This window comes from Salmo salar, chromosome ssa29, assembly GCF_905237065.1.
Source record: "Salmo salar chromosome ssa29, Ssal_v3.1, whole genome shotgun sequence".
Classification (NCBI taxonomy): Eukaryota; Metazoa; Chordata; class Actinopteri; order Salmoniformes; family Salmonidae; genus Salmo; species Salmo salar.
The window spans coordinates 12,952,174-12,965,620 of record NC_059470.1 but is presented as its reverse complement, the minus strand read 5'-3'; the positions used below and the strand labels follow the sequence as shown (position 1 = coordinate 12,965,620).

Here is a 13,447-nt window from a genome sequence, read left to right as displayed (position 1 = left end):
CGTATTTTATCAATACGTAAATCTAAGGCAGTGATCTTAACCTCGGACAGATACTAAATGTGTGCGCTCGTGTGAATGCGTTTTAAGATCTAGATTTGTACGATTTTTATAGATGTTTAAACACCAACAGGATAGCAGGACAAGCGGAATAGCAAGTTGTCATGGTTTTTCTCTCCATTTGTGAAACACAGAAGAGTGGAGAAGAGATGTTGATTGCTGTTTGGGGTTTTAGGCTGGGTTTCTGTACAGCACTTTGAGATATCTGCTGCTGTAAGAAGGGCTTTATAAATAAATTTGATTTTAGATTTGAGATGCATTGTAAGACACAGCTGCTCCACCTCGGGCAGTACTGTCCTAATGATGCTACTGAATCTAACCGTTTGGAATTCCGGTGGCCATTTTGAATGCCGTATTTAGGTCAACTGGTGCTTTTTTAGCATTTGGTACGTTGTTATGCCCGTTTTTATGCAAGCACTGTAAATAACTCATAGGGGTTCAGTGAGTTAGCCTCATACTCAGAAATTACTAACATTTACAGTATAACAATGTTCTCTTTTAGTTACAAAAGTCCAGTCTGTGATGCTACTCTAAGTCCTTGACAACCCTCTCTCTCGCTCGTTATGTGTTCACAGGCTTTGGATCAGGACAGGACTGCACTGCAGAAGGTGAAGAAATCGGTCAAGGCGATCTACAGCTCAGGCCAAGGTGAGAGAAAGCTCTGTCAGTTTTCTAGGCTCGTTAACCAGAGGGTTACGGGTTCCAATCCCAGAGAGGATTTTGAGGAAGGATGTGCTTGTGTAAGACATTGAAAAGCTATTATCTATAAATAGACTTGTCTGGGTGAATAATTATGCCCTCTTATGAATCTCAATATTTCAGAGTTTCAAACTTCTATCCACATAAAGTCAGTTCATTTGTAGGTTTTAGGGCCTTGAATAGGGGGTTTCTGGACCTCTTCTCACCTGACCTCTCTCTCAGGTCTCCTGTCGGAGACTGGATACAGTTCAAACCCAGTCGCTGTCCAGATGCTCGGTTTCTGCCTAGTGCCTTAATGATAAGTACAGATGGGTGCTACTGTTTCAATGATGGGGAAAGCAGCAATGATGGGGAAAGCAGCCTTGCACACACAAGGCACTGAGAAACACAGACCCTGATGGCACTGTTCTCCTAAAACGACAAATGGGAGTCTGACCCCATTGCGTCATGCATCAATACATTTTTCCTAATGAAATGGCAGTCTATCAGTGCACCTCTGCAACCCATTCACCTACACCCAGTTAACACGATTCACCCCTCACCCCTACATGTTGAGCCCGACAATCTGGCAATCTGATAAAAATGGCAAAAGTGATTCGACGGCACGCGGAGCTGTTGCATTTGTAACCAGATGGCCAATGTCAACTTTTCCATGCTTGACCACGATCACCACTCCGTGGGGGTTTTCCAAAATGGCACCCTATTCCCTATACAGTGCACTTACGTTTGACCAGAGCATTATGGGCCCTGATCGTAAAGTTGTGCTCTATAAAGGGAATAGGGGACGTTAGAGCCTAGCGCCACCCCCTCCTTGTCGTTGAACCGAATGCTAACCCTGGTTCTCCCTCTGTCTCCACTAGACCACGTCCAGAATGAGGAGAACTATGCCCAGGCTCTGGATAAGTTTGGCAGCAACTTCATCAGCCAAGAAAACCCTGACCTGGGAACAGCTTTCGTCAAGTTCTCCACCCTGACCAAGGAGCTGTCGACCCTGCTCAAGAACCTGGTGAGATGCACAGGATTGACGGATCAGTCGTTATTGGCCGGTGAATTCCACAATGTTCACAATGTACTTGGCAAAAAGGTGTCCTTTTGAAGGAGGGCGCCTGTGTTTTTGTCTATCTTGGGAGCAGGCTTGACTTGGGCTTGTGTGACTTGTTTGGATTCATTGGAGAGGCATCCGCAAACGTTCTAGAATTCCGCTGAATCGGCCCCCTCTTATCAAGTTATTTCTTGGAAGTAAAAGACTAAAGCGCCATTGCGATCATCCCAATATGGCTGACTGCTGCTGGATCAGGCGTTTAGTGTCTGCTCTTATCGCGCTGCCATAGATTTCCCCTGACGTTTCTGCTGAAAAATGAGTCCTGTTGGAATTCTGTGTGTGTGAGTGGTTGTTGTTGGAAGAAGCTGCTGTCCCCTGCTCTCTTCCTGTGTGTCTGGCAGTGAGATTAGACTCCATAAATACACTGAACCGCTGCAGACTACTGTTGCGTGTGCGTGTGCGTGTGCGTGTGTGTGTGTGTGTGTGAGAGAGAGAGCTCCCCTGGAACCCTCTTATTAAATCAGCCACTTGTTGGCACTGCCTGGGGAGGTTGTATACATATTGCCTGTAATCGTGTTGAAAGGACAAGCAACTCTCGACAACCCTTATAGCGACGCAAAGTCAAACATATATTGTTCTCTCTCCCTTCCTCTCTCCCCATCTCTCGCTTTATCGTACAGACGCACTTATGTGGAGGAGATATTTCGAAGACGTACATTTGCCTTTTATACGTTCTCGTGTATCAACCGTTTAGTGTATGTGTGTGGTCTAGGTAGGTCTAAATTCTCGCTCACCTAGAACACTGGCAAGCAAGGCCACCAACATGCATGACCAAGCACAGATGCCCACTGATCTATTTTCAGACACAGTTGTCAGTTCAGTGTTTATTAAATATATCCTTCGGTTTCCATAACTGCTGCCCAGGTTGGGCTGATGGTCAGTGTGCACTACTACTGCTGTTGGTCAGAGTCTTGATGTTATGAACTCCCTCACAGGAACCTGTCACGGAATTATACATTGTCATTGGTTATCTACAGAGGTTGAAGGTCATTGGCGCAGCCAGCTGTTGACATTGTATTAGTCTGGCAGACATTTCTCTCTCTCTCTTGTTCTCTCTCTCTTGTTCTCTCTCTCTTGTTCTCTCTCTCTCGTTCTCTCTCTCTCGTTCTCTCTCGTTCTCTCTCGTTCTCTCTCTCTTGTTTTCTCGTTCTCTCTCTCTCTCGTTTTCTCGTTCTCTCTCTCTTGTTTTCTCGTTCTCTCTCTCTTGTTTTCTCGTTCTCTCTCTCTTGTTTTCTCGTTCTCTCTCTCTTGTTTTCTCGTTCTCTCTCTCTCTCGTTTTCTCGTTCTCTCTCTCTCTCGTTTTCTCGTTCTCTCTCTCTCTCGTTCTCTCTCTCTCTCGTTCTCTCTCTCTCTCGTTCTCTCTCGTTCTCTCTCTCTCGTTTTCTCGTTCTCTCTCTCTCGTTTTCTCGTTCTCTCTCTCTCTCGTTCTCTCTCTCTCGTTTTCTCGTTCTCTCTCTCTCGTTTTCTCGTTCTCTCTCTCTCGTTTTCTCGTTCTCTCTCTCTCGTTTTCTCGTTCTCTCTCGTTTTCTCGTTCTCTCTCGTTTTCTCGTTTTCTCTCTCTCGTTTATGGAGTGAACTGTTCATATGCTGATACTAGTTTGTGGTATTTACCACCCTTAAAAAAGGTGCCTCTCTCTGGAGCGCAGTGTGAGAGGAAACAGATCACCCCGTTAGTCTGTAAAAGTAGCGAGCAGTAGGCAGACAGACCCGAGGCCAGCTCTAATACCGGAGCAGCGGCCATTAAGTAGGTGATTGATTTGGACATTGGGCCTTTGCAACAGAGGCACTTAAGTGGACATTAAGTGATGTTTGTTTCCATGACCGGAGCCACGGATCTCAATGGAACTTGGCCCTGGCCATCACAGACCCAAATGGAATAAATACTCAGGAATAATTACTGGCATTAATCTATTTGGTTAGAGTAAGCAAATGACTTTGGCTGATTCCTAAATAGCTAATAGCTTAGCACATTTTAAGAGTCGAAAATGCTTTCAGTGGTCCCTAAATAGCCGAGATTGAGTTCACCCTTAGACTGAAGATAATACTGGGTCGTCAGTAAGTGTTGATGTACGCCAGCTGAAAGCTGAAGCAGTAGCTGCTTGACTCTTGCCCTGCTGACCAAGTCACTGTATATCTCTCTCTCTCTCTCTCTCTCTCTCTCTCTCTCTTCAGCTCCAGAGCCTGAGCCATAATGTGATCTTCACCCTGGACTCGCTGCTGAAGGGGGACCTGAAAGGCGTGAAAGGGGTACGATTTACAGTAACCTCCTCTTCTCCCTTGTTTCCTCACTCCCTCTCTCTCTGCCTGACCCCCTAGGGGAGGGCCTAGCACTGAGGCATGATGGGAAGAGAAGAGGGAGCCCACTCAGCAGATCTGTCCATTCATCTGTGTGTGTGTTTTAGAGAGTGTGAGAGAGAGTGTGTGTGTGAAAGATAGAGAAATGGAGAGGGGGAGGGAGAACGAGTGGGCCGGACTGTTTAAAAGATCACACTGTAAATCTTTGTGGGGTAAACAGTGTCCTTGTGTTGTGCCTGAAGGCGAGCGCCACGAATAAACGGGTCATGAACCCGTGAGGTTGGAAACATTGGAAACATGGAGTGGGCGTGGTAGTGGGCTCCAGAACGTAAATTGTGAGCCTGAGGCCTTGGCTGCAGTGGCAGAGAGGCGCTAGAGCTGTAACAGTCGTGGGATTTTGGAATGACGGTTATTGGCCAGCCAAAACGGTCACTGTAATAACCTTAATAATCCTTTGAATATTTGACGTACATTTCTCCTCTCCTCCGTTCCTGACTGCATGTGCTGCTATAGAAATAGAATGGGCGTCTCCATTCACGTCAATGATGGCATAGTGAGTGGACTGGCGGCCATTTGCGAGTGTACACATATGAGCAGAGCAAGAAAAAACAGGAAGTGTACCCATCAATAGACGGGCTAGCTGACAACATCACGAAAACGATGCGCGCTCGTCGGTGGGGCAGAAGTCCGTGTGTTGTTATGATTCTGGACAGTCTGACAGCTAGCAACAACGATGAGAAACTAACATGTGGCGTGGCTCATTTTAGCTATTTTTATTTTGTTATTGATACCATGTCTTGTTTTATGGTGTTTTGACTCTTGTCATGTCTATGCTAATATGGCAAAACATTTGCAAGCTAGCTAACCAACAACTGTAACGATGAATTTGAGACACAACAAGTGGTCATTGTGCAAATGTTTGTTTTCAATCAAGATTGGGAGAGGAATTATAGTTTACATGTTGTCAAATGTCCTTTGAGTCTAAGTCAACCCTGTCTGTTTTGCTTCACATTACAAAACAATACATTCCATGAGTTAAGATCATTTGAAAGAACATTTGACATTACGATGGGAATTATTGTATCCCAATACCGGGTAGCCATTGCGAGTGTACCCATGAGTTTACCAGTCAAACTGCCAGGGTTAGAGGTTTGTTTGCTCGTTTGCTACAACGCCTTGCTTCTTTCAGCGAGGAGCCGCAAAGTTTCATCACGTTGTTAAGAGTCCATGTTAATGCCCGGCCTTCCCGTTTTCAGTCAGCTGTTCATTCCACACACACACACACACACACACACACACACACACACACACACACACACACACACACACACACACACACACACACACACACACACACACACAAAAAGACGGTTATGACAGTTGTTTTATTTTCATGACAGTCTTCATCCGTAACCGTTAGGGCTGAGTGATTAACTGAAATAGGTTTTTTTAACCAACTAATTGGCCGATTTAGGTTCAATAATTTTTTTAAATAGTATTTTTTTTTTTTTCTTCCTGTGAGCTCAATGCGTACGTTGCACATTGAGTTGTAGTTTCCAACAGGCCAATGTTCTATATAATTATTACGTTTTCTGCTCTAATCTAACTACAATTACCATAATCCATTGCGTGGCTAAACTTGTCCGGTCTGTGTTTCTTATACGCCTTGCTACGTAAGAGATGGAAGAATGCGCAATCAAGAGGGGATATATATAGAGAGCAGTTTCTATGTGAGGTATCTGTACCTGAAAAGACATGATCTAAGTGATTGATAGTTGGTATTCAGCGGTCATAAAAGTATGTCTTATTTACTTTGAAGAACTACTATAATAGTGATTTTTGTCAGACAGCATAGGCAGCAGCTCTATAGAGATGAGATGATTTGGAATGAAATAGTCATCAAATGTAATATACACAACAACTAAAATATTTTATTCAATTAAAGTAATGTGAATAACTGGTTAATAAGTTATAAGTAGTCGTGGGCAGTCACAACCATCATGGGACTTTTAATTAATTGTTTTATTCTGTGTCGTTACAGAATTCAACCCACATAATGAATAGCCAGTTAAGTTGTTCAGTGGGATCTATCTATGGGCAACTGAAATGTCTGACCTATTGTGACAGTCTGACTGTGAACATCTATGAAAACCAAATGAAGGGAGTCATAGATATTTAAAAATTTTTAAACGGGTGGAGGAGATTTAATCATAAACCCAAATTGAGAACCTTTTGTTTGAGTCAGGGTGAATTTGTGTGTGAGAGATATATTATGTACAACCTACCTAAAACAAGAGATCGCTATGTGTCAACCCCTAATACCAGGGCACCTGCTCCTGCTGACTCCATTCCGTGGTGCGTGTTTCTGTCAGGCGGTGGTTAACTGGTGCAGTGAATCAGGCGCAGGAGAGCAGAAATGAGTGTACAAGGTATTTAATTCCACGACAGCACCAGTATACAGACAATACTCAAAGTGCGGAGAAATACCGTTAACTCGAAAATAACGGGTGTAAATGCATAACCCGGCAAACATAACCAGCCGACAAGTTCCGCCAAGAACAAATCAATAAACACGCACACTAAACATGTGGGAAACAGAGGGTTAAATAATGAACATGTAATTGGGGAGTAGAAACCAGGTGTGTAGAAAACAAAGACAAAACAAATGGAAAATGAAAAGTGGATTGGCGATGGCTAAAAGACCGGTGACGTCGACCGCCGAACGAACAAGGAGAGGGACCGACTTCGGCGGAAGTCGTGACACTATGGGCACAGGCAGTGGTGGAAAAGTACCCAATTGTCATACTTGAGTAAAAGTATAGATACCCTAATAGAAAGTTACTAAAGTAAAAGTCACCCAGTAAAATACTACTTGAGTAAAAGTCTTTGGTTGGTACAACCAAGTATTTGGTTCTAAATATATTTAAGTATAAAAGTAAATGTAATTACTAAAATATACGTATCAAAAGTAAAAGTATAAGTCATTTCAAATTCCTTATATTAAGCAAAGCAGACGGCACCATTTACTTGTTTTTAAAATGTACGAGTAGCCAGGGGTACAATCAACATAATTTGCAAATGATGTATTTAGTGGGTCTGCCAGATCAGAGGCAGTAGGGATGACCACATGTTCTCTTGATAAGTGTGTGAATTGGACCATTTTCCTGTCCTGCTAAGCATTCACCATGTAATGACTACTTTTGGGTGTCAGGTAAAATGTATGGAGTAAAAAGTAGATTCTTTTCTTTAGGAATGTAGTGAAGTAAAAGTCCAAAATATAAATAGTGAAGTACAGATACCCGAAAGAAAACTACTTAAGTAGTACTTCACAGTATTTTTACTTAAGTACTTTACACCACTGTGCGCAGGTAAGATTAGGGATATTGCCCCTGCGTATTGAAACGGGTAAGATCAGGGATATTGCCCCTGCGTATTGAAACGGGTAAGATCAGGGATATTGCCCCTGCGTATTGTAACAGGTAAGATCAGGGATATTGCCCCCACGTATTGAAACGGGTAAGATCAGGGATATTGCCCCTGCGTATTGAAATGGGTAAGATCAGGGATATTGCCCCTGCGTATTGAAATAGGTAAGATCAGGGATATTGCCCCTGCGTATTGTAACAGGCAAGGTCAGGGATATTGCCCCTGCGTATTGAAATAGGTAAGATCAGGGATATTGCCCCTGCGTATTGAAATAGGTAAGGTCAGGGATATTGCCCCTGCGTATTGAAATGGGTAAGATCAGGGATATTGCCTCTGCGTATTGAAACAGGTCACTATTGTGGTGAAATGGAAGAGGAAAGACTATGTAACTATTTTGACCTCGAAGAAATAGACAAACTCATTTTATCCTCTGTTGCCCTTTCTACCACGATATACGCTTGCTCTTATTCCAGAGAGCCCACCAGATATACCCTGGCATTATGTAGCTGAGCGATGAGGAAACCCTTTTTTTTGTCCATTGTGTATTTTTGTTTGCGGAATATTTAGATAAAGCCTGGAATAAAAGAAAACTACCTATAATTAAATTATAAAAAATATTTAGCTTCTATGTGGTACGTGTGTACATAGATTGTGTATAGGCTTGTCTCCCACATTAATCTTCTCTTTGTGCCAGACTGGTTTCAAATGCCTTCTGTTTCAGTTTTCTGTATGTATTTATGTATGTATGTATGTATGTATGTTTTTTTTTACTGCTCTAGGGATATAATTATTGTTATTTACTATTATGTATTTATTTTCATGTTATTTTTGTATTTGTTATCATTTTTTTCACTCTTTATGCAGTGTGTTGCAGAGAACACCGAAAGAAGAATTATCACTGAATTATTGTAACGTTTGTTGTGGTCATTTAATCCCATAAGGGATGAGTTACCAACTGGCGATTTGACACAAAAATACAATTTCATTTATTCATTCATGCATGGTGAATTTAATGTTTACTCATTTTTATCAAAAACGGTTATTGATTATTTTTTTTCAATTATTTTTTTAATTAATCGAACCAAAACCGAACTGACCTCTAAAAGCAGTAATCATTCAGCTCTAATAACCGTTGGTTACATGGTTATACGGTAATTGTGCCTGCCCAATGTGGGGCAGTGTTGGAGAGAGAGAATTCTCAGAGTCAACACTGTACTGTGGGGATTCCAGATTGACCTGTTTACTACTGATTACTGATACTTTGTTCTCCCCTTTTCTTTCAGGATATAAAGAAGCCATTTGACAAAGCCTGGAAGGATTATGAAGCTAAATTGTAAGTGTGTTAATAAATGTGTGCCTGTACATAGCTGTGTTGGGACACTTGAGGTTTGCCTTCGGAAAGTATTCAGACCCCTTGACTTTTTCCACATTTTGTTAGGTTAAAGCCTTATTCTACTTGTTTTTTCCCTCATCAGTCTACACACAATATCACATAATGACATAGCAAAAACAAGTTGTTATACACTTTTGCTAATTTATAAATAAAAAAACAAATATCACGTTTACATAAGAATTCATACCCTTTACTCAGTACTTGAAGCACCTTTGGCAACGATTACAGCCTCGAGTCTTCTTGGGTATGACACTACAAGCTTGGCACATCTGTATTTGGGGAGTTTCTCCCATTCTTCTCTGCAGTTCCTCTCAAGCTCTGTAAGGTTGGATGGGGAGCATTGCTGCACAGCTATTTTCAGGTTTCTCCAGAGATGTTCAATCGGGTTCAAGTCTGGGCTTGTCTTGGCTGTGTGCTTAGGGTCGTTGCCCTGTTGGAACGTGAACCTTCACCCCAGTCTGAGGTCCTGAGTGCTCTGGAACAGGTTTTCATCAAGGATCTCTCTGTACCTTTCTCCGTTCATCTTTCCCTCGATCCTGACTAGTCTCCCAGTCCCTGCTGCTGAAAAACATCCCCAAAGCATGATGCTGCCACCACCATGCTTCACCGTAGGGATGGAGCCAGGTTTCCTCCAGACGTGACGCTTGGCATTCAGGCCAAATAGTTCAATCTTGGTTTCATCAGACCAGAGAATCTTGTTTCTCATGGTCGGTGAGTCTTTAGGTTCCTTTTGGCAAAATCCAAGCAGGCTGTCATGTGCCTTTTACTGAGGAGTGACTTCCGTCTGGCCACTCTACCATAAATGCCTGAATGGTGGAGTGCTGCAGAGATGGTTGTTCTTCTGGAAGGTTCTCCCATCTCCACAGAGGAAGTCTAGAGCTCTGTCAGAGTTACCATCGATTTCTTGGTCACCTCCCTGACCAAGGCCATTCTCCCCCGATTCCTCAGTTTGGCCGGGCGACCAGCTCTAGGAAGAGTCTTGGTGGTTCCAAACTTCTCCCATTTAAGAATGATGGAGGCCACTGTGTTCTTGGTACCTTCAATGCTGCTGACATTTTTTGGTACCCTTCCCCAGATCTGTGACTTGACATAATCCCGTCTCAGAGCTCCACTGGCAATTCCTTCGACTTCATGGCTTGGTTTTTGCTCTGACATGCACTGTCAACTGTTTGACCTTCTATAGACAGGTGTGTGTGTCTTTCCAAATCATGTCCAATCAATTGAATTTACCACAGGTGGACTCCAATCAAGTTGTAGAAACATCTCAAGGATGATCAATGAAAACAGGATGCACCTGAGCTTTATTTCGAGTCTCATCTCAAAGGGTATGAATACATGTAAATAAGGATTTTTTTTGTATTTGTATTTTTATACATTTGCAAAAATGTCAACTTTTTTGTCATGATTGGCTATTGTGTGTAGATTGAGGATTTTTATTTATTTAATACATTTAGAATAAGGCTGTAACGTAGCAAAATGTGGAAAAAGTAAATTGTCTGAATACTTTCCGAAGGCACTGTATGTGGTGATGTGTGCTTGTGTGAGACATACAGTTGTTTTTGATGTCTTTAAAATGTCAGATCTGATGTACTGTATATTACAACAATAATTTAAGTGGAATGATCCGCCCTGTGAAAGCTCGCTTTCATACTGAGAATTCCATCTGATTTAAATGTGAGGTCATGGATTTATTAAACACTGTCTGTCTCTCTTCCTGTCCTTCCTTCCTTCCTTCCTTCCTTCCTGCCTGTCTTGTCTGGTTTCACTAACACTCTGTCTGTCTGTTTTCAGTACAAAGATCGAGAAGGAGAAGAGGGAGCATGCCAAGCAGCACGGGATGATTCGTACAGAGATAACCGGCGCTGAGATTGCTGAGGAGATGGAGAAGGAACGCCGTCTCTTCCAACTCCAGATGTGTGAGGTCAGAAGCGGGCACTGGGCACAGACTAGAAGGCACTGATTGGGCACTGACGGGGCCCTGCCACCCCAAGCCAAACCTAAGAGGACAACATAAAATGGGCGTCCGTGCCAACCTCTGTCCTCTACATGATTAAGCTATAACCTAGTTACACATATCCCCAAAATGACACGAAAAACAGTATCATATTGTATTTCTATGCTCCAATCCTCCGATACAAAAGGCAGAGCAAAATAACAAACTGTTCGAGCGTTGCGCTCAACTGTGCCAACGAGCTGCCTCCCGGCGGGTGTAAACGCCTACTCCTCTCTCCCTCTTTATCTGCAGATTATTTGCTCACTTGGCATAACGGTACTGACAATTTCCATATTAACTTAGTGCTTCACTGTGGGATTTTAATTGGAGCAGTTATGGAGGAGTTCAGCCCGTCCACCTCTATTTTTGTGTACAGCGGGTGCCGGGTGGTTTGTCTCTCTTGGGTTTTTAGGGTGATCTCATTCACTGTGTTGTTATTGTGGATTGTTTGATATTGCTTCTAGTGTAGCGCTAGAGGGGCCCAGAGTTTAGAACTAGGGCCCCAAGTTTTTCCTGCTCAAGTCATATTGACAGGAAAAACTCCCGACCCTATAAGCGTGACTGACGTAAAATGTATGCATGCGTGATTAAAACGCTTTGGATAAAAGCGTCTGCTAAATGGCCTATATTATTATTATTATTATTATTATTATTATTATTATTATATATTGATAACATTGCTAGCATTGTGTGGCACCCTATTCCCTACACAGTGCACAACTTTGGACCAGGGCCCATAGGGTACTATATAAGGTATAGGGTGCCATTTGTTACACCAAATCCATCTTCCATCCCACTTTGCACTGCTGCCGCTGCTAGTGTGGGAAGGACCAGGTGATGCTCAGCACAGCAGGCCATGTTCTCGATCTGATCTGAGACCAGACACTGCTACTGCAGCGTCCCTCTTCTCCCATTCACACAAAGCCCCATATCACACAGGCACCAACAGGCATTTCACAACACACACTAAACCCACCCCACAGCGCAGACACCGCAGACAAAAAGTGGATCATCTCTGAGTCTCACACACTCAGACAGACAAAACAATATGTGTGTGACTGTGTGTTTGGTTTCAGGGGAGCACACACACACACACACACACACACACACACACACACACACACACACACAGAGGATCACATGGTGAGAAATGCAGCAGAGAAGCTTTGGGGGGACAGGAGGTGCCTTAGAAGGGCATTCTGGAATAGATTTAAATGTCCTCTGTGTGCGGTGCTGAAAATGGTGCTTAGCAGTGATTCTTCACAAGCTGTTCTAGATTGGTACGCCGTGGGATAAACTCAGATTAAGATGATGTTTTATTCATTTGTTCATCGGGCATGAATTTGTCAGAGGAATTTGCTAATTTGGAGGCCGTGGTGATTTCTGAAAAATAAAGGAAAAACACAATTCTAGTTATCAATTTCAAACACAATTTACTCATGATATTTTACAGAAGTAGGATCTTAATTTGATCACTCTTTTGTTGCTGAGAATGAATGCACACTAGGAAATGCAAACTTGTAGTGTTTTCGGGGTTTAAAAAGGCATCTACAATTTGTCATTTCCACTTTAAAATGTCAGACTTGATTTTCCCTAACGAAGAACGTATCAACGCCTACAAAAAATCCCATGAATTATAATCCACATAATAATTCACATTTCCTGTTGCTGCAGGATTATTTTCAAACTGGCTCAAATTAAGATCCTACATCTGTATATTGCCGTTCTTTTCAGTGACGTTTAGCCGTTTTTTCGGCTGTGTTGGCATCGTGGATCAGAGGCTCATAACCTCCATCCTATGGGCATTCTGATAGAATAATCCTAAGTGTTCAGAAGACATATTTTACACAAACAAATATTTTTTTATGGTGGTTTAATGCAGGGGCGGACAATTCTACCAGCAGAGGGTTGGTGTGGTTGGGTGCAGACTGTTGCTCCGGCCTAGCAGTAACATGACGATTTACTGGTTCATAAATGATAGCCTTCAAATAAATGATAGATTTCAAATAAGAACTTGATTAGTATAATCACATGTGTTTCTGCTTTGCTCGAACAAAAGCCTTGCCCCCGCTCAGCCTTTAGTGATTGTCCACCCCTGGTTTAATATGTCACCACTACGTATAAGCATGGCAATACTCCATATTGCATTTCCAAAATCATGTAACAGAGCATTCTATTTGATGTCAGTTTTCACAGACCACCGCTTGTTTTCTCTACAGTACCTGATCAAAGTCAACGAGATCAAGACCAAGAAGGGAGTGGACCTTCTCCAGAACCTCATCAAGTATTACCACGCACAATGCAAGTAAGTAAACTACCGCATTATCGCCCTCATTTACCATAGTGTAAGAGTCCCCCAAACACGTGTGGATCATGTCTGCTGAGATGTGTCTGATTTGGTGGCAATCACGTCATTTTTGAGGGAATTATGTCACTGTATACTCTCAAGACTAGCTTTACAGTGCATTCAGAAAGTATTCAG

At 42.6% G+C, this 13,447-nt stretch overlaps 1 protein-coding gene across 6 annotated transcripts in view; it reads left to right on the top strand.

Moving 5' to 3' along the window:
• Positions 1-13,447, top strand: part of asap1b (ArfGAP with SH3 domain, ankyrin repeat and PH domain 1b) — a 72,823-nt gene that overhangs the window by 25,554 nt on the left and 33,822 nt on the right. For all 6 annotated transcript variants that reach the window (XM_014180831.2, XM_014180830.2, XM_014180835.2 and 3 more), the window contains exons 4-9: positions 633-705; positions 1,617-1,762; positions 4,031-4,105; positions 8,863-8,912; positions 10,764-10,893; positions 13,185-13,270. In XM_014180831.2, the coding sequence (XP_014036306.2) occupies positions 633-705; positions 1,617-1,762; positions 4,031-4,105; positions 8,863-8,912; positions 10,764-10,893; positions 13,185-13,270 (560 nt within the window). The remainder of the gene's footprint in view (positions 1-632; positions 706-1,616; positions 1,763-4,030; positions 4,106-8,862; positions 8,913-10,763; positions 10,894-13,184; positions 13,271-13,447) is intronic.